Here is a 27,665-nt window from a genome sequence, read left to right as displayed (position 1 = left end):
CCAGGTACCGGAGTATCCGGTGTACACCGGAGACTCCGATCTCTCTTTTCTTTTAACAAAAAAGATTAAACGCTAACCAAGAGTCTCTGCCGGAGCCTCCCTCGGAGGGAGACTCCGATTAACACTAAAATATTTACTGGAGTATCCAGTGAACACCGGAGACTCCGGTCCCCCTTTAAAAAAATCACTTAACCAAGACTCTCTGGCGGAGACTCCGATCTATTAACCCTTAAATTACCGGAGTATTCGGTGGACACCGGAGACTCCGGTCTTTTTCCAAAAAAAGAATAAACCGTAACCGAGACTCTCTGCCGGAGTCTACCTCAGAGACTCCGGGCTAAATACTGAGTACCGGAGTATCCGGTGAACACCGGAGTATCCAGACTCAGTGGATTTTTTCAGAATGAACTCGGTGTCCGTGAGTGATTGTGTCTCTCAACTAGTTGGTTCTAAGGAATATCTTGAGTATTGAGACACTAACCAAGCAATCAAATGCAGCCCTCTTAATAGAGCGGCTATCCTAGACTCAATTTCAAAAGTAAAAAATTTAAATCATATTGAGTACTCTTCGTTGATTCTCCATTTGTTTCGGCGGACGTCAAACGTCATTTATCTTTACAACTAATGCTGAAACCTGTTCATAACTTAGCAAAACATGTTAGTTCCTTAATTGTTTTGTCATCAATAAGCCAAAACCCACTTAGGGAGCCTAGATGCACTTCCAAATGGCCCAGAGACTACGGATGGAGCCCTATTTCTTCGAGGCCGATCACAGCATCAGTGCCACGTGGCTTGTCGTCAGGCGCCAAAATTTTGCGGTCTTTGCAGTCTTTTTGGCCCAGGCTCTTGGTACGGCCCAGGCGAGAAACCGAAAGGACGTGTGCCCTTCCGACTTCCGAGGGGAGTGATAATGAGGCGGGAGGCACGTGTGGTAACCGCACGGATCGAGGGTGGTGCGCCTGGCAACCGCATGGATCGAGGGAGATGCGCCTCGCAAATTGCACCGAGGAATGTGAATTCCCCACGATATAAAAAGGAGAGGGGCAACGAACCGTTACCCCCACGCCATTCTTGCGGTTGCCATCATTTGCCTTCGTCTTCCTTGCGCATCGGGAGCTCTCTCTTCAGCCCGCGGCGCTCTTTGCTTCTAACCTCTTCCAGCACACTCCACACCCCCAAAAAATGCCGAGGGCAAGAAGCAGACACCAGGACACGTCAATCTCCAACATCGTCCTGCCGAAGTCCCGCCTCATGAATGAGGAGGGGGCAGAGAAGGTCCGAAAGTTGATGGTCCCCGCCAGTGGGAGGCGTCGGTGGTGACGCGGCCAACTTTTCGCCCTCCACGCGCAGGCCCGGGAGGATCGTGATCTTCGTTTCTTTCGTCGCCGCCGGGCTGGTGCTGTCGTTCTCAACGTTCCTCCTGCAAGTGCTGGACATGTTCGGTATCCAGCTGGCCCACCTAAGTCCGAACTCGGTGGTCATCCTGGCGATCTTCGCCCACTTCTACGAGATGTTCGTGGGAGTGCCACTGTCGGTCGCGCTCTTCCGGCACTTATTCATTCTTCGAGCGGCCGGGAAGAAGAAGGTATCTGACGAGGTGGAGGTTGTCGGCTGCTGTAACTTCCGCCTATGGGAGGGACTCAGCGACGTCTACATCCCGCAGGTGATGTGCGGCAAGTGGGACGACTAGCGCCGGGACTGGGTTTACATCGATGTTAGTCTCCATGACCGTCTCTCGCTGCCCCAAACGCCGGCGGAGCCCCACAGGCCGATCTGGGAAGCGACCCCTACGGAGGACGAGCGCCTGCGCCCAGTGCTGAACCGTATTGAAGACCGGCGCCAGGCGGGGCTTACCTCGCTAATGGTGGTCGCCGATTACATGCGCCATCGTCTGACCCCTCTGCGAGAGCGCGCCCGCTTTGCCTGGATGTACACCGGTCCGGGCGACTTGACGAGGACCTGCATCGGCGAGGAGGGGGACCTCGATGAGGGGGCCTTGACGACACTGCTGAAGGTGGTGACCAGTGTCGACAACCTCGCCCGGGCGGTCCTGCCACGCGAGGAGCTGGCGCTTTGCGCAGACTCGGGCCGGGTGGCTCTGCAGGCATCAATGCCGGCCTTCGACACCCGGGGGCTGGTGGACCATCCGGGGCGCCGGGACCCCGGGACTATACACATCCCCAGGGCGGATGACAACGGAGGGCGGGGCGCCACCGCGGAAGATAGCAGGCCGGTGACCCGAGGCGACAAAGGGAAGCGTCCTTAGGCGTACGTCCCTCAGCCATCTTCATCCTCGTCGTCGTCACCTCCGCGACAACGGCCGACGGCAGGCGGCGCGACGGCGGGCGGCCGAAGCGGCCAGTCTTCGAGAGCAGACTCTAGGGCGGAGGTTGGATCTAGGGCGCGGTAACCCGGGGGATAGAGTCCGGCTGGCGATGCAATGGCTGGCGGCCGGACCGTCCAGCCTTCGGAGGCAGGCTCCGGGGTGACCGCTGGGGCCGGCCCACGACGGCCCGAGAGCCAGAGCCCTCCCCTGAAAAGGAGGAGGGCAAAGCCCCGGCCAGAGCCGAAGCCGCAGAGCCCAGATTTTCGGATCCCGTAGTCCCGATGGCGGTACCGCGGGCCCAAAACCACGTAAGCTCCCTTTCTGTCTCGAGCACATTTTGCCCGGATTTTGGCTAGTTACTAACCTGTTTTTTGTTTCAGGCTGCCTAAGGACTCTGCAGGAGGCCAGAAGCCCCTAAAGGAGCCGAGGCCAGCCCCTGTCCCTGGATCGAGCGCACCGGTGGATCCCGAGCCGAGGGCTCCAGCCAGCTCTGAGCCAACAACCCCGGCCGGTCCCGAGCAGAGAGCCCCGGCAGACCCTGCCCCGAGCCCTCCGAGGAAGGAGCGAACGGCCTTAGGGGAGGTGGTCACGACAAGGGTAGTGCCGGCACGGCCGCCGTCGGGGTCCCCGAGCGCCTCTGCAGAGAGGGCTCGCAGGGGACCCAGCCCACAACCATCTTCTGGCTAGGCCTTGGAACCCCTCCCCGAGGTGCTGGGAAGCGCCCAGGAGGTCATCGGGCGGCTCGAAGCGGCTGTTGCGGCAGAGCGATCCAAGCTCGAACAAGAGCGCGCCGCCCTAAGGTATGGGTTAGCGAAAAAGTACCCACTTGTAATTTCTCCTTCTCTTGTACATAAAGAGGAGAACTGGTCTAGCAAAAGGGAACTCATATGTAACCAGTTCACAAACACTGATAACAAAATACACATAACGTATGCTGTTATCCTTCGGAAGGCTTGAACCTGGATAACCCATGTGTTCTTGAGTTCATCACAAACATACGCACACCGCAAATATTGTTTATGCATCCATCGACCGATACACCCTGGAATCATTGTTAGGGACTAGCCCTTGACATGTTTGATGGCGGCAAAGCATAACGTGAGGCGGCGACGACGTGAAGACGGGCAGATGGGGGCGATCGGACCGAGTGGAGATGGGATCGGGTGGGAGCTGATCCCACCAAGGCTTATCCAAATTTTTTTCCCATCAAACGGTCTAAATTTGTTAGGCTCACACGGCTTCACCAAGTATCCAAACGAGACGTTTGATAGCAAAACGGAATCGTCTCGACGAGATCTATACATCTGCCATCTCCTATCATTCATCGAAGCAACAATTCTAAAAGGTCAAATTTTGTACTCTCACGGGTCCCACTGTTAACCTTTGAATTTCACATTTTCATGTATTACAACTTCTCAAGATTTGAGCTGTCGGAGGGTTAGCTCCTGTCGTAGGGATCCTGAGGGACCCCTTTTTAGAGATTCGGCCGGGGGATGAAATAAATGGATGTAAATGCGACGGCAGGTGGGGTGGAATGATCTAATGCAGAAAAGAGTAAATGCGCTGGGGGGATTTTAGACAGGTTCGGGCCGCACTGCGCGTAACACTCTACTCTTGTGTGGATACTATAAATGCCCTGAGAATGTCTCTCAGGAATGTGTTGGTTACAAAAATGTTGTCTATCCTAGAGCCTCGGGCTCCTTGTTCTCCAGTGCTCACAGCTTCTACACCTGTACGAAGGTGTTCTTCGATCTCTGAGAAAGTGCCCGAGAGTTCGAGCGCCCTCTGTTCGCTTGGGCTCATGTTGGATTGTCTCTACCTTAGGTCTGCTCAGCCTGTGTTGGATTCTGTTGGATCTGTGTGTGCCTGTCTTTGTCCGTGCCTACCGGCCGCTTTAAATACCCACCGACGGTAGCGTGCCCCGAAAGGGAGGGCACGAGTCCCAAGGCGCCATCAATGGAAAGGGCGTCATCATGGCCTCTGCGCGAAGTGGCGGGGGTTGAAAACGCGCCCCGCGCCCAGTCTTCAGCCGTCATGATGACGCTGGCAACGGGCACCGTGGAGAGGGCCCACCGGGCAGCCGCAGAGCGGCCCGACGTGCCCCCCGGTCTTGTTCGCCTGCCACAGCAGCGCGGCAGACGGAACGCCTCGGGCCTCGCGATGCTATCCCGAGGCGCGCCGGATGGCACGGGATGGGACCCGTGCATTAAATGTACCCACCCCCTTCTGCCAGAGGATGGCAGGGACTAACACCGAGCGTGACGGGAATAGTTGGAGGTGACAAGCCACGCACGCTCTTAAATGCAGCATCGGGCCTTTCACTGGCTGACACCTCATCGCTGGACCCTTGTGGGGGCCACTGACGGGTGGCTTTCTGGGTCGTCGGGGAACAGAGTGCTCGAGGGTCACTGTTTACCTCCCCGGGCACTCTCTCCCGAAAACGCCCTCTCTTGGTTCTCGGGGAACCAAGTGCTCGGGGGCCACTGTTCATAGCCCGAGCACTCTCTCCTGGGCTTAGCTGTACGGATCCTCGGAGAACCGAGTGCTCGGGGGCTGCTGCTCGTAGCCCCGAGCACTCTCTCCCGGAACTACCTTCCTTGGGTCCTTGGGTCCTCGGGGTACTCGGGTGCCTGGGGGGCCACTGCTCGCAGCCCCAAGCACACCTCTCCCGGTACTCGGTTCTCCTGGTCGTCGGGGGACTTGGGTACTCGGGGGTCACTGTTCACCTCCACAAGCACTCCCTTCCCGGCTACTTGGTCTTCGCAGATTATCAGGGAACCTTGGTGCTCGGGGACCACTGTTTGTGGCCCCGAGCGTCCTCTTCCGAGGCTTAGTCTTTTTTACCTTGCGGAGATGATCTCCATGGGAGGGCGCCATGTGACGGATTGTTGGTCTGATTTCGGGATTCGGGGACCCTGATTTCTGATTCACTGATAGAGACATTTGATGAACTTAAACGGTTTAGCTAGTTTTTAATGCAATTAACACAGACAAACAAATACGAAGATGGATCCATCCATATCACCATCATGCAAGCTGTAAAATGGTAATATTTGATTTGCAAGTCTCCCAAGTCCACCAAAACTCATATCATACACTCTCGAAGAACCAATAGGAACTGAATTAACAATGTTTTCATCAGGTAAATCCTGATGGATGCGTAAACATTCAGGCTAAAATTAAGGAATACGAAATCTAACAACATGAGACATAACCGCCGAGTGTCCAGATCATTCAAAGCCACCCAGCCATCGAATTCAGATCACTCATCACAATTCACGTTGTGAATTCGATTCACAACATCAGACATAAACAACTATTCCAGGCCTCATGAGCTATGAAGAATATTTTCTTTTCTTTGGGCCTTTACACCAGGGATCAGGCCATAAGGCCAAAACCATGGGCAGCTCTAGATTTGAGTAGCACAGCAACAATCTTCTTCTGTACAGTAATGATTTAGCTACTGCATTTCCAACTCCGGGTCGGCTGGTCCTCGATGCAATGAACACAACAGCAGAGACGGAAGAAATTCAAGACCTACCACCACCATCTCAATGTAGATTGCAAAAAAATTGTAGCATTTGATTTGCAGAGTTTACCAAATCCTCCAAATCTCATATCATACACTGATCCACAAACTCAATAACAAGTAGGAACTGCAATTAATGGTGTTTTCATCAGCTAAATCCTGATGGATACAGAAACATTCAGGCAGCAAGTAATTAAGGAACAAATCGAACAACATGATGAGACACAACCGCAGAGTGTCCAGATCATTCGAACCCACCCACCCATCGAATGTAATTCGAACCCCTCATCACAATTCACAACTCTGGCGTTGTTCCTCCGTCTCAATCAAGACTTCCTGAAGCTGGTGGCGATGGGCACGATGATGAGCAGGACGAGGAGCAGCAGGATGATGATGCCGATGCAGAGCCACTTGCGGCTGCTGCGCTGGTACTCCCTTGCCTTGCCCAGCTCCTTGTTGCCACCCTGCACGTAGTGGGAGGCGTTGGCCACGTGGCTCTCGATGTCGTCAAGCTTCTCCCCCTGCGTCTCCACCATGACGGCCATGTCGAGGAACACCTGGTGGAGCTCCAGGAGGCTGCGCTCCACCTCGCGCGCCGCGTCGTGGCGGTCCTGGATCTCGTGCACCGTGGCGAGCACGGCGCCCTTGCCGTGCTCCGCGACGGCCGCGCCCAGGAGCTCCTCGCCGCGGCCGTCGGAGATGATGCGCTCGATCACCTCCTCCTCGGGGACCTCCCCCGTGAGCGTGTAGTAGCGGCGCTCCACGGTCTCCTTGTACTCGGACATCATCCGCTGCCGCAGCGCCTGGAAATCGAGCATGAGGTCCTTGAGCTTCTTCCGGAGCCCCGCGGTGACGGCGGTGCGCGTGCGGTCCAGCGGCGTGCCCTCGCGGCACCCCGCGGAGAGCCTCCGTTGCGCGGTGTTGGCGCGGTCTAGGGACTCGAGCCTGGCGCGGATGTCGCGGGCCCGGCGGAGCACGGCGACGATGTCGGCGTTGACGCGGCCGCGGTGCGCGCGCAGGGTGTCGGGCTGGTGGAGCGACTTCCCCTCCTCATTGGCGGCGTGGAGGCGGTCGAGCGCGTCGCGGATCGCCGCCATCTCCGCCTTCACCGCCTCCGCCTCCTCGAAGAATCCCCGCAGGCGCTCGTCCGTGACGCCGCCCGCCTCTGGGAGCTCGACCCCGTCGCCCCCCGCTTCCAGGTCTTTCATCGCCGCCTTCTTCAGGTCGACGTAGCTCATGAAGGACTTGGTCATGAGGTCGTTCATGGCGCCGGCCCTCTCGGTTGCCTTGCCTCCTCTCTGCGGTTAGGGTTTCGCGGCGGTGGGATTGCCGGCCGAAGAGACGAGGAGCGAGTTGGTTTGCGTTTGGGAGGAGAGGCGAGAGGAAGGGGGAGGCTTTAAACTCGCAACGGTCAACGTGGAGCGGGGGGCGTGGGAATAGAGCCGTTGGGCGAGGCGGTGGCCGGGGAGGGAGCGATCCAGGACAACGGCTATGAGATTATTTCTTTTGTTTTTTTTAAGGAAAATGATTTTGCTCCAATCGTTGCAACGGTTACAAGGGCGATGCGAAATTGCGAAGCCAATGAGGCAGCTTTTGCGGGTTTTTACAAACCGAAAACTGAACTAAAAAATTTGTTTTTAAAGTAATTTTTATAAACAAAAGTTAGTAAAAATTGTTATTATTATTAGAAAATAAAAACTGATTTGAAAGATTTTTTTAGCTTTTGAGAAATAATATTCTAATATGTATTATATATTATAAATTTTATGTGTATTAAAAACTAATTTAAAAATAGTTTTTATAAACATATTTTTAACATTAGCTTTTAAAAAAGTCTTAGCCTAACCAAATGGGCTCCCGGCCCACTGACATTATGGCCTGCCGTTGCAGTCACAGATTTCTTCATCTCGGCCGTCCAGATGTGATCGGACGTTCAGGAATACACGAACGGTGATGGGGCAAACCTCTCTTATCCCCTCTTCTCGAGCCGGCTCCCAGGAAGCAACGGCGCTTCCGAGCTCGCGCCACTCGTCGCCGATGGCTTCCGCCACTCTCGCCTCCTCCCCCTTCCTCCCGTCTCTCCCCACCTCGAACCCTAAGCAAATGTCACTCTGGAGATTACCCGCTCGGCGTATACCCGTGGCCGCCTCCGCGGCTCCGTCCGGTGCAGCGGCGGCGGCGAGGGAGCGGCAGCGCTTCCTGGAGCGATATGGGCTCAACCCCGACGATTTCGAGGACGACGCGGAGGAGGATTCGAGGATTTTTTCGACTGCTTTAGGATCTGGTGGTGCCGATTAGTGTTGAAGCGTCGGGGTGATTGTGCGATTGTTTTTGTTGGTGCAGGAAGAGAGGAGGGACAGGCGGCGGCGTTCGGGGAAAGGGGAGGAGGCAGCTGAGGTACCCGTTGCTCCGGCGAAGGCGGCAGAGCCCCGGGGGACGCATAAGTTGCTTCAGGTTTGGCCGTTTGGGCGTCTTTGGTTCTCATCAGTGGCGGATAGACTTCAAACTTTTTGGACAGCAGCACAAAGTGCAAGCCATTATGCAGGATAGAGGTCAACATTGTGCAGACAAGGCCATACCTGCTTCAAGTTGATGGACGGAAGATAGCCATTGATTACAATGACAGTGAAATCAGTCAGGGTGGTGGAGGCAAAATCCTCAAGCAACTGCTTCTTAGATCCAAACCCATACATCAAGAGGCCAAAGTCGCACCCACAGGAGAACAGTTCCTCAATTATTCACTTCAATCCACAACAGAATTTAGCCAAACTGACTCCAAGGTTGTGCTAGGGCCATGAATTTCGGAAGAAACCTTAGCTCGAACAGCCAGTTGTGGTACTTGTCCTTGTAGCTTCTTGTCAGGGCCTGCAGAGAGATCGCAAATTAGCCAATTGCACCCACGGATTCGTACCGCAAGAGGTGAAGAAGTGATCTGGGGGTGTGGGGTGGGAGGGTTCTAAACATGCTCGTCGACGAGGTTGAGGTCAGAGAGCTTGCCCGCGGTAGCCGGGTGCACTTCTTGCCAGAGGAGGGCTTCTCCTTGGCCAGCAGGCCAAGAAGTAGCTCCTAGAGAACCCTGCCACCGCCTCCTCGTCCTCGGAGCTTACAACACGGATTAAGCTTCCGGAACAATTAAAATCTGCTTCAAGTATCTGGTTCAGTTGTATACTTCAAGTTAGTACCGCTGTATTTAATTAGCATTTGGCATGATTTGTAACCTTGTTTTTTTATAATTACTACTAATAAATTTGATCAGGAATAATGATGCGTCTTGGCACCAGTCCTGTCATGTAACTTATTGTGATTCATCTATACACTGTTGATTTTGATGCAGCTATGTTGTACTTGGTTGGCTTGTACACTTATGTTATATTCACGTGCATGGTTGAATAAAGCAGTTGTCCCCTATCTTGTTGTTCTGCAAATTATGTAAAAGGTTGCAATTTCTGAAAAAGGGCATTCGACCGTTTGCCTATTGATGTGATTGTCCAAATAAAAGTTCTGCTTTTTTCCGACTGAAATAGCTGTAACTTCCCCCATCAAACCAAACTATATGTGCACTTATCTATTCAATAACCTGAAATGCACGACTTGTAGAACAACATTTTTATTGTTTAAACAGGCCCACATGCAGGAAATAGTTTATAACTGTTTGAGTACAGTACCTCATATGCTTTCCCACAAAAATGTCTCTAACTATTTCAATATGAGGTATTTTTAGGGTTAAAGTATGTACGTTTCTTTCAGGTGCTAAGTGGAAAAGTCCACAGAAGAAAATTACTTTCACCCAAAGGGAGGGATGTTCATCCTATGATGGAAGTTGTCTGAGGAGCAGCCTTTGACATTTTACAAGTATCCTTCTATCGAATTTGTTGAAGTCACTTTATTTTTTCCTTTTTTATTTGTTGATAGACCTTCATTAATTTGTGACCATAATTTACAGTCAGCTGGTGGTTCTCCTGCTTCACTCAGACCAGGTCGGTGGTTAGATTTGTATAGTGGTACTGGATCCGTTGGAATTGAAGCTATGAGCCGAGGATGTTCAGAGGTTCTCCAAAAACTCATGCTGAAACACCCAATCATCAAACTATCTCTTCTGATTCTATCACAAATCTAAATAAGCTCATGTAATATGTCAATAGAAGTTTCATTAAGCGGAAACCTCTAGTGCAAACTAATATCTGGTCTGTGCATGATACAGAAACATAACTTCAGTTACCTCATTTTTTACATCTTTATGGACCCTTACAGTCTAATCGTCACAGTTGCTATCACGCAAAGTTTCAGTATTGTTGATAATGAAGCAATCAGCATTATTGAAAAACCAATATGGTTGTTAAAATGACCATTTGTGGGGCCACACTTGTATCTCCAGAGTAGGGACACTTCTTCTCTTGAAGTCATGGCAATTGGCATGTTAAATTCAAGTACTTCTAGTGGACTAGAAAAAAATTCGTGTGTTGTTTGCATATATCCTAGCATGGGGCTACTGTACATACCAACTGGGCAATCTTTCATTAATCGTGCACACAAGCACATCCAATCCATTGTATTTTTTTATGTTCAGTATTCAAGATGAATTCTTTTCTAGGGTTATCTATTATTAGAGCTATGAGACCGATTTCAAACTCTGATAGTTAAAAGTGTATAAACCCTTCTTGAAGAGGTTTCTGTAACTGGATTTGGTAAATGATGTGAATGAGAGGTAATGTCATATATTCATTGATGTGTTTGTCTTTTGTTTTATTTAGGCACATTTTGTTGAGATGGATCCTTGGAGTGTACTGGATTTCTTGATGTGTCACACATACATATGCTCCGTGTTGAAAACTTCTTGGCCAATGCAGAAAAGTCCAAAGGTAGGAATCTTCTTAGGAAATACACATTAATATTGTGGTGTTGCCACAGAGGTAAAGAGACAGTGGGTAGTGAACAGATAAGCAACAGAATTTTATGATGAAACATTGTACAGGAACTAATAGATTGAGATGTTAACGTCCCTGTTACAGTGTGATCCATTTGTCAGTGAAGTTATGGATTGTTGCTTCAGAGTGATTATGTGAGTTTATTTAGCAATAATTGATGTGGAGACTGTGGTTTATTTAAAGATTGTTCTTAAATAGAATTCAGTGATTCATGAAAAGGCTCTCAGGATGTCTGGTCATTGTTTTTAGAAAAAAAAAAGAGGTAGTGATATACATATATTCTCTCCGTTTTCGAACAATTGACACTTTTTAGTTTTTACTAGAATTTTATTTGCAAATACTTGAAAATTCACGCTTCCTAATGAATGTATTTCCTCAATTTCCCAAAAATGCCCCTACTTGTTACCTCGTTTTGTGTGTGTTTTGGTCAAGTTCTATTCAACCTATCATTGCCTAGGTATGTGTGTTTAGTAAAAATTGTCAAGTATTTGAAAACGGAGGAAGTAGGCCACAAGTACGGTTAGGGCGCGACGAGCAAAGAGCATGCAAATGACATGTCATGGTTATTAGCTTTATATTGGATTCTTGGGCTTATTTTGTTATAGGTGTAGTCTGCTTAGTATTCAAAAGTGAACTGCATCTTTTCTAGTTTAGTTCGAATGATGTAAATACTAAATACCATGTTTTCCATGAGATAAAGTTTGTATAATAAATCATAGCAACAAGGTAATTTGGATTCTTTTAACAGCAATATGTCTTCTCTTCTCCAATTCTTTTTCTGTACCTCTCTCAGGTAAATATCCTTCCTTTGATTATATTAGCATGACACCACCATATCTTGAGGTCAACTATAGCACACTACTCGATCAACTTGCAAGGTCACCGTTGGTTGGAAAAGATTGCTTCATTGTGAGTTCCCCATGCTCTGTGGACCTAACTATTTCTCCCTTATGCTCTTTTCTGACATCATCTATGTTTATTAGCTAGTTGAGTACCCACTGAAAACAGACATAGCTGAATCCTGTGGAGACCTTATAAAAGTGAGATTGTCTTCTGCATGACTCCTCTCAAGTTCTGATATGATGTAGTTCTGTAGTGCTTCGCTTTCTTGATTGTCGTTGCAGTTGCTCACTTATTCTCATACACTGTAGATAGCTGACAGGAGGTTTGGCAGAACCAACTTACACTAATGTATAAGCCAACATGATCAGAGAAAAAGAGAAGATCTTGAGATGATTTGTAAAGCATTGAGGAAAAACTTGCTTACAAGGTATACTGTCTTATTTTCTTATGCATATTTTAGATCTTTACTGCCGTAATGCACCGTTTTAGTTCTTTATGCACATAGGTCTTCACCACGGTAACACACTAACATACATTTCTTCAGCAATCAATATGCAGATCTATTGATGACAAGGAATGTTGTCTATATCATATCATCACTTGTCATGAGGTGAAATCGTTGTTGGACATAACCGACCTAGCGAGGGCATAGGATGACGGTCATCTTGATGCACTGGGAGATCATATTTTCTCTTTCATTCCGGTTCACAGATCCACAACCCGAAGAAAAAAGGCCTGCCTTCCAAGCATCAGCATCAAGTGACATTAATGAACACCATGCCAAAGAGATCTCGTAGCCTGCTATGCTAACTAGTATTCTACGAGAAGGCTTGTACACTTGTACGATTCTATGTACCCTGTGGCGATATCATATCAAGAGTACACTGTACACAGATGTATCCAGTATGCTTTTCAGCTTGTAACTTTTGGGTGCTCAATCTCAATAGCAAAGCCATGATTTATGCCTAATGATGGAGTCAATTAACAGAACCCTTACTTTTTTTGGTATATTTACTACATCCTTGTGCTTCAGACTTGCATTATCTTGCTGTCAGGATAAAGACATGCAAACATGTGCGAGTGCAACTATCTGAAGCAACCACCTTATCATTCCTTACATTGCACGGAAGATCCGGGTGTCCTTATAATAGCGGCAGTATATTTCTACCCATAAAGTTTTACCACCGAACTATCAACTCACCCGTATGTACGTTTCAGATATTTCAAATTGAAAAGTCACTACGCTAGCCGATATTTGCCACTACCTTGAAGAAAAGTTGTTCCAGAAGCACAAAAAGGTAGTCCGATCCAGGTTCAGTGCAATCAAGTCGTGTGTGCGTCCGACTTGAGCTCAAAGAAAAACTGAAGTCGTGAAAACACTCGTTCGTATGCTTCTGGTGATCCGATCCGTCCATTCTATTCCTGGCAGCCTTTGGTGGACTAGGTCCACCCAGCCTTCTGGTGATCCGATGGCTCGAAACAAAAGGGTAGGAAAAGAAAGAGAGAATTTGGTAGCGGCGGGCTCCACTTGACGTGGTGCGAGTGTCACCGCCCTTTCCCCGGCACGTTAATATGCTATACTACCTCCGATCTTTTTAAATGTCATTTTAGCTTTTAATCCATAAAACAATATTATTATAAACTTTTTTAATGTATGACATGTTTACCCTTTCTAATTTTTTTTAATATTCAATTAATAGCACATAAATCAATAATGCATCACACTTATTGAATTAAAACTCTACTTTTCAATAGCCTTTAAGTAAAATACTATATTAAAAATTTAAAACGATATATTTAAAAATAAATCAAAATTTTAAAACAATATCTATTTAAAATAAAAGTAGTACACTCTCCTCACATAAGAGACGCGCGAATCTGCTTGGGGTTCCGTGCAGGGCGCAATGCGAGGCATTTCATTCTTATACAGTAGTACCTTGAGCGGCAGATGAGGCTGCAGAGCAACGGCCACATGGTCGTCTGACGACACGAGTCCTGGCATGGCATCCAATGCAAGGGGGTCAAGGAATCTGCCACCGACAGCAGTCCGCCGACAGCTCGCCTGATCTCCTTTTCTTTTTAATCGGTATTTTTTTTTCTTTCTCCTTTCGTTTTCCTTATTGCTGCTGGCCAGTCCCCGTCCTGCCAGGCGAGGGAGTCAATTGTGAAAGAGAGAGTGACCCCTCGCCGATTAAGTTGTGCATACTCACATCCACATCAACTGCTGTTAGAAAGAGACTTTTTATCGAAAGATTTCTATAAAATTCTAATTAATATTGTTTTTCTTTGATCTAACGTCTAATACATGCGACTGAAAGAAAGAAAAAGATACATGACATGTATAAAAAGAGATCTTTCTGTAAAACCTGATCTCATATAATTTTCTTCCACCACGGCCAATCACAAGTCATCATGTCCCAGGGTGCGCGGTGCGCAGTGACTTACACTACTAGTAGTGTTCATCACGGCTGGACTCTACAACAATCGTATTCGTGACTACGAGTAAACATTATTTTTCCGACGAAGCAATGGAGGGCAAAGCGTCCACCCGAACGATTTGATTTGATCAAACAAGTGAACTATTCTTATCAGCGTGTCCTTCTTCTTTAGTTTGCAGGGGAACGGTTCTTAGAAACCCATATAAAGTATGTGGCTATGCATTTTAAAAGAACCACTTGATGTAGGCAAAGTTGATACCGGCCGGCACCATAGATAGGAATCTCGTTTTATCTAGCAGATAATGCATGTCCTAGATAGTATATATGCCGGGGGATAAAATTAAGAAACGGTGGTTGTTGGCTAGAAAAAGAAAGGGAGAACCATCATAGGGCACCAGTCTGCTAGGGCCAGCGTGCCTTCCCCATTTCCTCTCCACCACATGCTTTGAGCTATGTGGTGTCTTCATCTTCCCTCAAATCCAACAAACTCTGTGAAGCCCGGCTAAACTATGCATTAAAGAAAAAGGGAAAACGACAGAGAAAGAACAGAGTCTGAATCGGCAATGCGTGATTAATACTGCTAGTGGTAGTCTAGTAGTACAACTACAAGTGTTTTGCATAGGCCTTTGAGCAACGGTGACTGCTGTGCAAAGGCACGCAATGGGAGCAAGTTAATGCTGTCGCTGTCATGCTTCATTTGGCGCCAATCTTTCCTCGTCACGTACAGTTTGATGAGGTACGTACGAGCAACCATGCCTCCCTGCCGGATCTACAAAAGTTAGTACTGTAACAAAGACTTACCTCCCTTCCCTTTTCTTATATGACCGACCACCCAAATACCCTGCAACTACCACAGCGACAACCGCATCTTCTCACGGCATGGATGGCAAGAATACTTGTGTTGTGTACCAGTTAGATTCCAAGCAATTCGAGCAACATGTGTGACCTGAAAAATGGAGATTTCCTAGGTACGTCGGCGCAGAGGTTCGGGTGGGGTGGATTGCATTTGCACCCCAAACATGAGCCAAACGTACCAAGTGTTACAATGAAATGGATATTTACAAGATAACTAGTCATTGAGCTCGCCTAATGAATATTTAGGAGATAACTAGTCATTGAGCTCGCCTATATACGATAGCAGTTAGAAGCTGCGGAATACGACCGACGAGCCTAACGCGTAGCGCTCTGAGCAGACGGGCGCACTGGGCAGAGGGGAACCACGCGGCGCGGCGCACCCACCCACCCGTCGGTTCCGTCGATCGATAGCGCAGCGGCTACGCGAGACGAGAGACCGGGCCCGAAAAGATAGCAAGCGGACGGACGAAAGCGACGCCCCAACCACCGATCCCTCCCACCCCATCTCACGCCATAACATCGCACGACACCCGCCGTGCACTGCCATCTCCATCACTCACTACCCGCACGCCTACCCTGCTCGCTCGCTCGCTCGGCCTCACCCACTCCAAGAAATCGCATTGCCGCCGTCGGGGAGAGGAGAAACAGCCGCGGCGGCGCGGGAGGGGTAGGAAAGCCGGCAGGATGTTCGGGCGGGACCCGTGGGGCGGGCCGCTGGAGATCTCGAATGCGGACTCGGCGACGGACGACGACCGGAGCCGGGACCTGGACCGGGCGGCGCTGATGCGGCAGCTGGACGAGACGCAGCAGAGCTGGCTCCTGGCCGGCCCGGGCGACCAGGCGGGCAAGAAGAAGAAGAGGTACGTCGACCTCGGCTGCGTCGTCGTCGACCGCAAGATCTTCATGTGGACCGTCGGCACCATCCTCGGCGTCGGCCTCTTCATCGGCTTCATCATGATGATCGTCAAGCTCGTCCCGCACAAGCGCCCGCCGCCGCCGCCGCCCGACCAGTACACGCAGGCGCTGCACAAGGCGCTCATGTTCTTCAACGCGCAGCGATGTGAGTTCATCCTTGCTGCCCCGTTCCTTCCTCGGTTCCTCCTCTCGCTGAATTCTGCGTCATATCCGGTTTTGCGTGGCCATGGACCATGGCATGCAGATAATTCTGGCAGTTAGAGATGTTTCTCATGTCATTTCTCGCCCTTCTTTTCATGGCACACATTCCATTCTTCATTTCTACATTTAGCATGCCTTGGGTGCTAAAGATCTGACCTTTTCCAGTAGATATACACTGCATATATACTCCACCATATTTAACCAGAGCACAGTCCACGTGGGGGAGAGAAAAATCACTACTGTCTTTCACTCTGATCTGAAAAAGATCGCAAAAACACTATGAATTCGTATAAAGAACTACATCGGTGAACAGAAAGATTGCACCGACAAAAACTCTGTTCACCTTCTGACTGACGATGTGTCTTCTGGGATGCCAGCCGGTCCGCTGCCGAAGCACAACGGCGTAAGCTGGAGAGGCAAATCATGCATGAAAGACGGCCTCTCCGACAGTGCCGTCCGGAGGAGCTTGGTCGGAGGCTTCTACGACGCAGGGGACGCCATCAAGTTCAACTACCCAATGGCCTGGTCCATGACCATGCTCAGCTGGAGTGTGATCGAGTACAGGGCCAAGTATGAGGCCATCGGCGAGCTTGACCATGTCAAGGAGTTGATCAAGTGGGGAACAGACTACATCCTCAAGACTTTCAATTCATCCGCGGACACAATCGACCGGATTGTTGCCCAGGTTAGTTGATCATCTCGATCTGCTGATTTCATATGTCCAAAGAAATTGGCCATCTGATCCACCAAACTGAGTATACTTCCAGTGTCCTTTTGACAACGCATCAACAGGCAGCTGACTGTCGTGACAGCAAATCATTGATGCCATATGAAACATCTTATTGCAGGTGGGTCTAGGTGACACCTCTAAAGGCTCCACGCCTAATGACCACTACTGCTGGATGAGACCAGAGGATATCGATTACCCCAGGCCTGTCACTGAGTGCCACGCTTGCTCAGATCTTGCCGCTGAAATGGCTGCTGCCCTGGCTGCAGCTTCCATAGTGTTCAAGGACAGCAAGACCTACTCTGACAAGCTCGTCCATGGTGCAAAAGCCCTGTACAAGTTCGGCAGGCAGCAGCGTGGGCGATACAGCCCCAATGGATCTGATCAGGCAATTTTCTACAATTCCACCAGCTACTGGGATGAGTTTGTGTGGGGTGGTGCATGGATGTACTTTGCCACAGGGAACAATTCATACCTTACAATCGCCACGGCTCCAGGAATGGCAAAGCATGCTGGAGCTTACTGGTTTGGCAGTCCAAACTATGGAGTGTTTACCTGGGACGACAAACTTCCAGGAGCTCAGGTTAGCATATTTCATACTTTGGCACTGAAAATATTAAAAATACTCGGCATAATCTGAATGGAAATGAAAACATGATCCTCTGTACTGAATGTGTCAGAAACACTTGCATAATCTGTACATAAAGAAAAACTTTAGTGTTTTTCTCAAGCAACTAGACCACCAAGGAAAATGAGAAAGGCTGATCAATGTTATAATGCAGCCCTTTAATGAATATTGATCCAACATTAACATAGTTTCTACTTTATCCCAGGTTCTTCTTAGCAGGTTGCGGCTCTTCCTAAGTCCAGGGTACCCTTACGAAGAAATATTAAGGACATTCCACAACCAAACCGACAACGTTATGTGCTCATATTTACCTCTATTCAATTCATTCAACTTCACCAAAGGTTGGTGATGTCCCTCTTTGTTTCTCTCTTTCTTTCCCACTAGCCACAGAAGAAAGCTAAACAATGGAATATTTTGCAGGAGGATTAATACAACTCAACCATGGAAGGCCTCAGCCACTTCAGTATGCTGTCAATGCAGCTTTCCTTGCTTCTTTATATAGTGATTATCTTGAAGCTGCAGATACACCTGGCTGGTACTGTGGACCTAATTTCTACACCACAGAAGTCCTCCGCAAGTTTGCCAGGTCACAGGTGAGGTTTTGTTCTTAATGCTCGTTAAGTGACTAATGTTGCATTAGCAGACAAAGTGAAATGACAATTGAATCCCTTCAATTTGCAGCTTGATTACATCCTTGGAAAGAACCCACTAAAGATGAGCTACGTTGTGGGTTTTGGAAACAAGTACCCCAAGCGTCCTCATCACAGAGGCGCATCAATACCTCATAATGGAGCCAAGTACGGATGCAAAGGAGGTTTCAAATGGAGGGAGACTAAAAAGGCAAACCCTAATATCCTCATTGGAGCAATGGTCGCTGGCCCTGACAGGCATGATCGTTTCAAAGATGTCCGCACGAACTACAATTACACAGAGCCTACTCTTGCAGCAAATGCTGGGTTGGTTGCAGCACTGATTTCTCTAGCAGACATCAATACTGGAAAGTCTGGAATTGATAAGAACACCATTTTCTCTGCAATTCCTCCGTTGTTCCCAACTACCCCACCACCACCGTCAGCATGGAAACCGTGAAGAGCCAGATCTCTGAATATTTCCTAAGCATAAAACAGAGGAGCTGGGCAAACATATGATCATTTGGTACAGCAAAGGACGCGCAAACAGAAAAGCAGACGACCTAAGCTTACAGAGCTTCTCTTTTTGTATCAGTATGACGGAACAGTATAAAATCCTCTGTCAAACATATTTTGGATGTTGTGTGCAATGTGTGAAACTAATTTTTGGGGTCCTTGTATTCACATTTCGAGCTCATGTGTAAAGTTCGCTTTTTGTAGAGATGTCACATTTACGAATCATTTTATATAGGCAAGACTTTTCAGCATAGTAAACCATTTGTGTGACATTTATACTGCTTTCTTATGCCTCATTTCCATCTCGTTATGTTATATTTACAGAATTAGTCCCTGCTTCAAGGGTAGCATGTTCACTGAGAATGTATTTGGTTAGAAGGATATTTCTAAATAGGAGATGTTCATTTAGTTTTTTTAGATAAGTTGGATAGGATGACCACCTCAGAAGAATATTGCCCTCGAATCTGGAGGAACTCATCGAGTGAAATTGGCCGGATGAACCCATACACCTGACTCGCACGCAGGGTTCAACTTATCACTGGTAACCGGCCGAAAACCGTGATTACCGAACTTACCGGGCCGCACCGAATTTATAATACGAGTAGTTTTCAAATTTGAATTCAAAAAATTCCAAAAAATATTTAAAAATTCTTAAAAAACTAGAGACAATTCTAAGACATTCTGTGATTTTTTTTTCAAAAATAATGTCGTTTGCATCATATTCTATAGGAAGGAAGTTTGAAAAAAAAAATTGAAACGTACCGCTCATTTATTAACTCATGTTAAAGATAAAATTTAACATGTAAACACATATCTTTCTTGTGTATGGCGTATCTTAAGAGGATCTTTAAAATTAATTTCATTTTATTTAGAGTTTTATTAATTTCTCCATAATTTTTACAAAGTTCACAAGCATAAAATGAATATGTTAAGAAATAGCACTGTAATTAACTTTTTCAATATCTATCATTATTTTTTTACATAAAGCATAGTATAAGTAAATTAATAAAAGTAATTTCACTAATTTTAGAGGTGTGATGGGTTAGTTACGAATTTATCTAGTTGCAACAAATTTACATGATCCTGCATGTTATAATAACTATTTCATGAGTTTATATATTTTTAAAAGATATAGGACCATGTAAAGAAGACTAACAAAATTAGTTTTATGATTTTTGAATTAACACAAAGTTAACTATGCATTTAACTAGGTTTAGTAAATACATTTTCTCATAGAAATTATTCAACTTTTTTATGAGTATAAATACTTTTATCATGTAGATCATATTAAAAGGAAACTAATAAAATTTGTTTTATTTTACTTGAATCTCAGATGAATTAGTTATTAATTTTACAATACTGAGCTATTTTTTAGTTTTTTGATTGAACTTCACGGAAATTCGAAAAAAAACGCTTGATAAATCTAGAAAAATAAACGGTTACATAGAAATATGGAAAATGCAGAAAAACCTGTTGATGAATCGGTGAATTCACTCGGTAACCGGTCTAATTCGACGGTTACCGAATGCCGATTCGATTGATTTTTCCTTCAAATTACAAATTTGATCGACCAAATTTTAAACGGAATCTCATCAAATTTTAAACGGTTTTCATGATAAACACGAATTTCCGGTTACCTGATTGTCGTGCCTCAAACATAGTGTGAACCCTGCTGCCACGCCTCTCCCCCGTTTCCTCTCACCTCCCCCCCCCGCGTTTCCACCCAACACAGCAACAATCCTCACCGCCCCCTACCTACCAGCGCCGCCGGCGTCCCTCCTCCGTCAGCTGCTAGCCGTTTCCAACCGCATCGCGTCGCCGCCACCAGTCGCGCCGAGCCGTCGTCAGCCCTCCCCTGCCGTCATCGCCCCCGCGCCGCCTGGCCGATGCTACCCGTCGCTTGGCCGCCTGGCCGTTGCTGCCGTCCATGGAGCCGCCGCCCTTCGTCCTGCTGATACCGTCGCCCCTACGCTCGATCTCGATGCCTCACATCCTCGCCTCGTGTGAATCTTAACCTGTGATATAGGTGGATCTAGTTGTTTGTCGCAGTTGTTTCCGTAACAGAGGTGTGGATTTTGTGAGTTTCTGTGATCACTGTGTAGCAGAATGTGTGCTTCGTAATGGTTTGTAGCTGCTGTCTGGGTGCTTCTGGTTTGTGCTCTCTCTCTCTCTCTCTCTCTCTCTCTCTCTCTCTCTCTCTCTCTCTCGTTCGTTATTTGTCAGTAAGGTGAAATGAAGTTGTTACGTGGGGAGTAAGTGTGATTATCCCCTACAAAAAAATTGAATCCTTTTGAGCTAGAGCTGACTTTACATACAAGTTGCAACTAGAATTATGTTTTCTAGATTTCATTAGTTTGCCCACCGCCTATTATTTCTGCAGCTTCTGGACAGACAGAAGAGTTTCTTGTTTCACTTTGAACAGCAAGCAGAACAATTTTTGGTTTCACTTTCAACTGCTCCTAAATAAATGGTTTTGAGCTGGTGCATACTTGTAGAGCAGACCTGACCTTCAAACTTTGTCCTGGGGAAGTATGCATTTGGGTTCCTGTCATCTAGTTGAATATGAATGAATTAGAAAAGGATCGATGTTGCGCCCTTTCTTGGTTTTCAAGCAATAGTGCAGCAGGTGCATCTGCTTGCTGTTTCTAAAGCTGTAAAGCACAAGTACATTCATCTGCTTGCTGTTTCTAAAGCACCAGAGCGATACGGGCCAACGACAATAGCTTCTTGTTCTTTGCCGAGAAGAGGACTGCCGTGGCACCTTGGACTTGACGGAACGGGATCGTGACTTCAGTCCACCGCGAGACGTTGGATCTAAATGGATAGGATTTGGTGCTACAGTAGTCTGTGAAAGTATATACAGGAAAACGAATATGGCACCCTGTTTGTGTATGCAATTATGAACTGCAGCAAGGAAGACGAATATCTTACAATGCTGAAATTGTGATGACCTAGGTGACTTCTTCATGTGGGTGTATTACAAGTTAATCCCCACGATGGCATTTCAAAAAACTAAAAAGTACTGTAAATGGCACACACACAAGGTAAGAACTTTCACCACAAACCAACAACTCTGATAGATCAAACATATGTGGGCCTGAAAGACAAACACATTCTTCATTATTCATATAATGAGGTCTTATAAAAAAGCAATCAAGATGGAAAAAAGAAACAGACAATGCTGACAATGGTTTAGGTTAGATAACAGCAAATCGCAAAATTCATTGTTGTGGCTGACAAGCAAAGGCCATTTCCGTATTATATCTTCTGCAAACTACATGATCCCAAAAAGACCTACAGACATAAATGCTCTAACTGCTTGCAAATAAAAAGAATGGGTTGTTCCAAGAAAACTATTCCTACTCAATGGTGAGCAAGAATGTCGAAACTCAGACATAATTTACCTTCTGCACAGATCAACTTCATTTTAGCTTCATACTGTCTTGTGAATAACAGCATTTTGGGCTTCATCCTCACCACAATCCAGTGGTTCTCCCTGGTATCATCACCACTACCTGGTAAGGTTCTTTCAGCAAAGCCTCCTTACAAGAGCGCTCAGTCTTCATAGGCTTACATACATATAGCGTGTAGCCATGCACCCCTTTAGAGTTTAGACATCTGAACCGAGAACCCTTTGCTTGCAGGACCAGCTTCTCTCACGAGGCAAGTGCCTTACAAGTATGCACAGGCTCAATTTTTCTCCCAGATCATCTTCTGACTGGTCGCATTACGGGCTTAATTCGCATCACCTGTCGACATCTCTCCTTAATGCCATCCTCAATGGACTGACATAACTCTCCCGTCAAGGGCTCCTCACCAGCATCCTCAATTGCATCCTTCACCAGCTTGTAAGTGTGCTCCCTCGGCAGATGCCCACTTTCAGCCATCTCAATCAAGAACCGCCTCGCCTCGCCAACCCTCCCGCTCTCGCACAAGGAGTGGATTACAGGAGTGTATGTGCTCGATGAAGCCATCCCGTGCCCCCTCGCAACCATTTCCCTCATCCACTCAACAGCTTTGTCCACCTCGTTGACCACACTGTAATATCTCACGAACGAATTATACGTGACCCGGTTTGGTGCGCACCCCTTGCTCAGCATTTCATCAAACACCTCGTGGGCGCGCTCGACACGGTACGTCTTGCACAAGCCATTGATCAAGCAGTTGTAGGTCACGACGTCCGGCTCGAGCCCTTTCTCCCCCATCCTCCGGAACAGCCTCCCCGCCTCGTAGATCCTCCGCCTTGCCGCCTTCCGGCACCCTGTCCCCACCCCGATCCGACAGTACCAGGAAATGAGCACCGTGTACGTGTAGGAATCGGGCGCGCAGCGCGCGCCGGGGCGCTCCATCTGGTCGAGCAGGAACCTGGCCTCCCTGAACCGCCCATTCTGACACAGCGCGGCGATCAAGGTGTTGTAGCACTGCGCGTCAGGGGCGCAGCGGAGCTGGCGCATGCGGTGAAAGGCGGCGAGCGCGTGGCGCGGGAGCCCTTCCTCGCCGAGCGCGCGGACGACGTCGGTGAGCGCGGCGGTGGAGACGAGAGGCGTGTGCGAGCGTAGGAGGCGGAAGAGCGCCGGGAGCGCGCGGGCACGGGCGAGCGCCAGTGCGGCGGCGCGGAGCGGGGCCTCGGAGAGCGGCACCTGTTGTGGGTGGGCGTGGTCGTGGGACCAGGAGAGGAAGGCGAGGGTGAGGGCGGCGGCGAGGCGGCGATTGGCGGGGGAGGAGGCGGTGGCAGGGAAGGGGCGCTGCGGGCAGAGGCGGCGCGGGGAGCGCGGGAGGAGGAGGCGCGGGATGGCGGCGAGCGCGGCGGCGATGGAGTGCGGGGAGAAGCCGCGGAAGGTCGGGGACGGGCGGAGCGTGGAGTCGAAGCGGCGGCGCTGGAGGAGCGCGACGAGCAGCTGCGGCACGAGGCGGGAGGGGGAAGGAGACGGCGGCGACGGGGCAGGGGAGGAGGAGGACATCGGTAGTTGGTTGGGCCTTGGAAGTTGGAACTGGGCAAGGTGGTAACTGCGGACTGCCCAGCCGACTGGTGCTGGAGCGCGTGGCGACTATTTCATTATATACGTGGCACGAGTGACGTTTCAACAGAGTTTTCTGCACCGTCTGATTTCTCATCAACGAACAGAATTTCACGAAAAGCATCCTACTTTGAAAAAACGCCTGGCTCTAGAATTTAGCTGGACCAAGGAAATCTTATAAGACTATCTCCAATAGCCATCTTAAATTTTCATCCTCAAAATACTATTACAGTATCCCCTATCACTATTACAGCATCTCTATCTCTAACCTGTAGCAGTACTGTATCACTGAATACAGACTCTGTTGGAGACAAATTTCTAGTGCCACAGTATCCCGTAAAATACTGTAGCACTAGAATCCTCAAATTTGCAGATCCTGTTGGAGAGGGCCTAAAATATAGTCTCATGCATTTGAGATCCAGATTTAATTTGTAGTGTGATACATAATAATAATTATCATAAAATTTATGATGAAGATAAAAGAAATTATATGTGAGAAAACAAATAAGAAAATAGATTTTTTATTCAAATTGAATTAAAAAGATAATATGGCATGAAATGATAAAAAATATATATAAATGGAGCATTACAAAGGCTTAATATTAATATGAGAACTAAAATTTTGTACATGTTGCATTATTTTTATTCAAATTGAATTAAAAAGAGAATATCACATGAAATGATAAAAATGCATATAAACGAAGCATTACAAAGCAACTCACTTTTACACTAAATAACATAGGGATGGAAATATTTTTATAAATTAGTATATCACATTATAACAATATTAGTGAATTTTTCTAGATTTTTTAGAAATTATTTGAGGCATTAAATATTGCTAGAATTTATAAAAGTTGATTTATTTGGAGAATTCTAATTAAATATTGGCTCAGACTTTTTGGACCAAACTAATTAAAATGGGTTGATGGCGATCTCTAGTTTGATCATGAAAACATTTAGAATTTTTGGACTATTTTTGTATTTTCAAAAAAATCGTGAATTAAATAAAAAACATGCACTTTTATATACTTTTGCTTGCTAGCTTCTTTCCTGTAGCTTCCGGGCAACTGAGTTGTCGAAAATTGTGGGGTCCGACTGTTTTCGGATTCTGAATTACCGAAAGTCAGTTTTCGGCGTTTGAGGTTTCGAATACGGTTGTTAAATTTGTAAATACGTTAACATATTATCTATTTTCTAAAATACGGCGGTGTCTGTGTTCTAAAATCCCAAAATAACCGGTGGCGTGCCGTGGCTGCTGCTGCTTATCGTGCTGGCGTCGCTCGCGGGGCTGCTCTACTACCTCGTGTCCGAGCCGGGCGGCATCCAGGTGCTCATCTTCGCGTCCATAGCCGGCGTCAGGGTCGTCGACATCGAGGTCGTGGCGCCGCCGTATTGCCCAAGATCTATTGCTCCGACCTCCATCCGGAGTCGTGGCGCGTGTTCTCGGCGTGCGAGCGCTGGTGCCTTCTCACCGCGAACCCGAGGATCTTGGTCGAGGCGTTCCTCAAGGAGTACATGGCACGGACGTCGTCATCGGCACGGAGCTCGTGGTGTGGCACCGCCGGCGACAGGGCTCGTCCGCTCCCCGGAGTGCTCGTCGGCGAGAACAAGACGGGTGCGCTCCGGAAGGCGTTTGGCGACGTCGCGCCGGAGGTCGGCCTCGGCGACAGGAAGACGGACTACCCGTTCATGAGACTGTGCATGGAGGGCTACGTGGTGCCCGCGACGCCGAAGCTGAAGCCCGTGCAGCGGGAGGACCTGCCGAAGCCGGTGGTCTTCCACGACGGCCGGCTCGTCCAGAAGCCGTCGCCAGCGCTCGCGCTGCTCACCGTGCTCCGGATCCCCATCGGGTTCTTGCTCGCGTGCCTCCGCATCGCCGCGGGCGCGCTCCTGCCGATGCGCCTGGTGTACCACGCGGTCCGCGCTTTGGGCGTCCGCGTCACCATCAAGGGAACCCCTCCCCGCCGGCCAGCCGCGAGACCGGCCAGACGGGCTTGCTCTTCATCTGCTCCCACCGCACCCTCCTCGACCCCATCTTCCTCTCTCCACTGCGCTCGGCCGCCCCATCACCGCCGTCACCTACTCGGTACGTGTCATGCAACTTCAATGCTACATGTCATGCAAGTCACTTCAAAGAATCCATCACTCAATCAATGCTCACCGATAGTAACAACAACAGGTTTCGCGGCTGTCGGAGATCTTGTCGCCGATCCGCACGGTGCGGCTGACCCGTGACCGCGCCGCCGACGCGGCGATGATCCGGCGCCTCCTGACGGAGGGCGACCTGGTGATCTGCCCCTAGGGCACGACGTGCCGGGAGCCGTTCCTGCTCCGTTTCTCGGCGCTGTTCGCTGAGCTGACGGACGAGATCGTGCCGATGGCGATGGAGAACCAGATGAGCATGTTCCACGGCACGACGGCGCTCGGGTGGAAGGGGCTGGACCCCTTCTACTTCTTCATGAACTCGAGCCCAGGCGGGGTACGTGGTCACGTTCCTCAACAAGCTCCCCGCCGAGCTCACCTGCTGCGGCGGGAAGAGCAGCCACGAGGTGGCCAACTACATCCAGCGTCTCATCGCCTCCACGCTGTCCTACGAGTGCACCAGTTTCACCAGGAAGGACAAGTGCAAGGCGTTCGCTGGCAACGACGGCACCGTCGTGTCCAAGCCCAGCATCGACAAGAAGAAAGCCATGCGGTGCTAATGGAGATCAATTAAAGCGCGGTTGAAGGCTAAGAGCGCCTCTAGTTACAAGGACAACAAGAGACACGCTATACGCACGCGCTTCCGCGCTTTGTGTTTTTTTTTTTTTTTTGGCGCGTACGTAAGTGCGTATGTGTAATCGTTGGTCATTTGAATCTATCTATTAGTATCTTATCTAAGTGTTAAATGAAGCATCCACGTTCCAAGGTCTAAAAATTATCACGATAACTGAAAAAAAAAAAGAATCTAGACTACTCATTGAGCATAGAGTCTAGATTTAACCAAAAAATTCACATCAAATATGATAATAAATAGATAGTTTCAGAATTAAAATTATAAAAAATTAGTAGTTCGGTTTACATACGGTTTGTAAAGCAAAATATCTATAAAGAGTCCAAATAAAGTAAAATAAATAATAATTAAAATTGGGATTAGATAGAAAAAAAGAAGATCCATATCAAATATAGTTTTAGAAAAAAATCAAATACCTAAATAAAGAACCCATGTAAAAGATAATTAATCAATATCTAAAAATTATAATAAAAAATAAAAAAAACTCAAAATTCTTACTAAGATAATAGATTAAGAAGAACCGTGTAACTCATGGTCATCACATCAAGCAGGTAACTAGCAAAGCATAACATGCAGGTAAGACCAACTTATTTTGATTTTGATTGGACTGTTTACACCTAATGCAGATTTTGATAGTTGATCAAAAATTATACAAACCAAACTAATACATGTATATGATTACGGTATAAATTTGAAGAATAAATTATTTTCTCTTTCTTTGAGATAATTTTCTTCTAATTTTATGTGTTTCATAAATAAATGACACTAACCTCATTAAAAAAGCTAAAATACTATTTGTTAATCAAATATTATTATAAAAAATATTGCAGTGAAGCTAGCCACGCTATTAGCGTGAGCCGCCTTTCTAGTTCTACTATTATTTGAGTGTTAAAAGGAGCTACAATGTTCGCTCTTAAGGTCACAAAATTATTATGTTAATAAAAAAATCTAGACCACTCATTGTTAGGAACATCTAACAGTCTAGATTAAATCAAAGAGTTCATATAAAATATGATTAATAAATATCTAAATATAGAATTAAAAATTATGGAAAATTAGCACTTCGATTCCGTATGATTTGGGAAACAAAATATCTAAATAAAGAGTCTAAATAAAATAAAATAAATTATAATTGAAGTTTGTGTTAGAATGGAAAAATGAAGGATCCATATCAAATATATTCATAGAAAACAAATCAAATTATTATAAAAATTAAATACCTAAATAAAATTCCATGTAAAATATAATTAATCAATAGCTAAAATTCATAATAAAAAATAATGAAAAAATTTCAAAATTCTTACTAAGATAATAGATTAAGAAGCACCGTACAACTTAAGGT

General features: G+C 47.4%; 3 protein-coding genes and 2 pseudogenes across 3 annotated transcripts; 3 read left to right on the top strand and 2 right to left on the bottom strand.

Annotated features, from left to right (window-relative positions):
* Positions 1 to 5,965: 5,965 nt before the first annotated feature.
* On the bottom strand, positions 5,966 to 7,232 carry LOC133913256 (syntaxin-111). The gene has a single exon (XM_062356357.1). The coding sequence runs from the start codon at positions 7,118 to 7,120 to the stop codon at positions 6,182 to 6,184; it is 939 nt and encodes a 312-aa protein (XP_062212341.1). The 5' UTR covers positions 7,121 to 7,232; the 3' UTR covers positions 5,966 to 6,181.
* Positions 7,233 to 7,809: 577 nt separating this feature from the next.
* On the top strand, positions 7,810 to 12,592 carry LOC133913254 (uncharacterized; annotated as a pseudogene).
* A 2,686-nt stretch (positions 12,593 to 15,278) lies between these two features.
* On the top strand, positions 15,279 to 18,790 carry LOC133913253 (endoglucanase 10-like). Its single transcript, XM_062356352.1, has 6 exons — positions 15,279 to 15,976; positions 16,410 to 16,717; positions 16,881 to 17,342; positions 17,593 to 17,728; positions 17,808 to 17,980; positions 18,069 to 18,790. Exons 1-6 carry the CDS (start codon positions 15,601 to 15,603, stop codon positions 18,474 to 18,476), a joined length of 1,863 nt encoding a protein of 620 aa, XP_062212336.1. The 5' UTR covers positions 15,279 to 15,600; the 3' UTR covers positions 18,477 to 18,790.
* A 2,437-nt stretch (positions 18,791 to 21,227) lies between these two features.
* Positions 21,228 to 23,554, bottom strand: LOC133913252 (pentatricopeptide repeat-containing protein At1g77405-like). Its single transcript, XM_062356351.1, has 2 exons — positions 21,937 to 23,554; positions 21,228 to 21,629 (listed from the first exon to the last, which is right to left on the bottom strand). The coding sequence occupies exon 1, from the start codon at positions 23,491 to 23,493 to the stop codon at positions 22,240 to 22,242; it is 1,254 nt and encodes a 417-aa protein (XP_062212335.1). The 5' UTR covers positions 23,494 to 23,554; the 3' UTR covers positions 21,228 to 21,629; positions 21,937 to 22,239.
* Positions 23,555 to 24,787: 1,233 nt separating this feature from the next.
* On the top strand, positions 24,788 to 26,252 carry LOC133910757 (glycerol-3-phosphate acyltransferase RAM2-like; annotated as a pseudogene).
* The last annotated feature ends 1,413 nt before the right edge of the window (positions 26,253 to 27,665 follow it).

The sequence above is a fragment of the Phragmites australis genome, chromosome 3 (assembly GCF_958298935.1).
Source record: "Phragmites australis chromosome 3, lpPhrAust1.1, whole genome shotgun sequence".
Classification (NCBI taxonomy): Eukaryota; Viridiplantae; Streptophyta; class Magnoliopsida; order Poales; family Poaceae; genus Phragmites; species Phragmites australis.
This window is presented reverse-complemented; position numbering and strand designations above follow the sequence as displayed.

Bases quoted from the DNA above. Each gene is read 5' to 3' on its own strand.
- LOC133913256 (XM_062356357.1), bottom strand. From the start codon at position 7,120: ATGAACGACCTCATGACCAAGTCCTTCATGAGCTACGTCGACCTGAAG.
- LOC133913253 (XM_062356352.1), top strand. From the start codon at position 15,601: ATGTTCGGGCGGGACCCGTGGGGCGGGCCGCTGGAGATCTCGAATGCG. The intron at 17,729-17,807 runs GTTGGTGATGTC...AATATTTTGCAG, and splicing joins TTCATTCAACTTCACCAAAG to GAGGATTAATACAACTCAAC. The intron at 17,981-18,068 runs GTGAGGTTTTGT...TTCAATTTGCAG, and splicing joins GCAAGTTTGCCAGGTCACAG to CTTGATTACATCCTTGGAAA.
- LOC133913252 (XM_062356351.1), bottom strand. From the start codon at position 23,493: ATGTCCTCCTCCTCCCCTGCCCCGTCGCCGCCGTCTCCTTCCCCCTCC.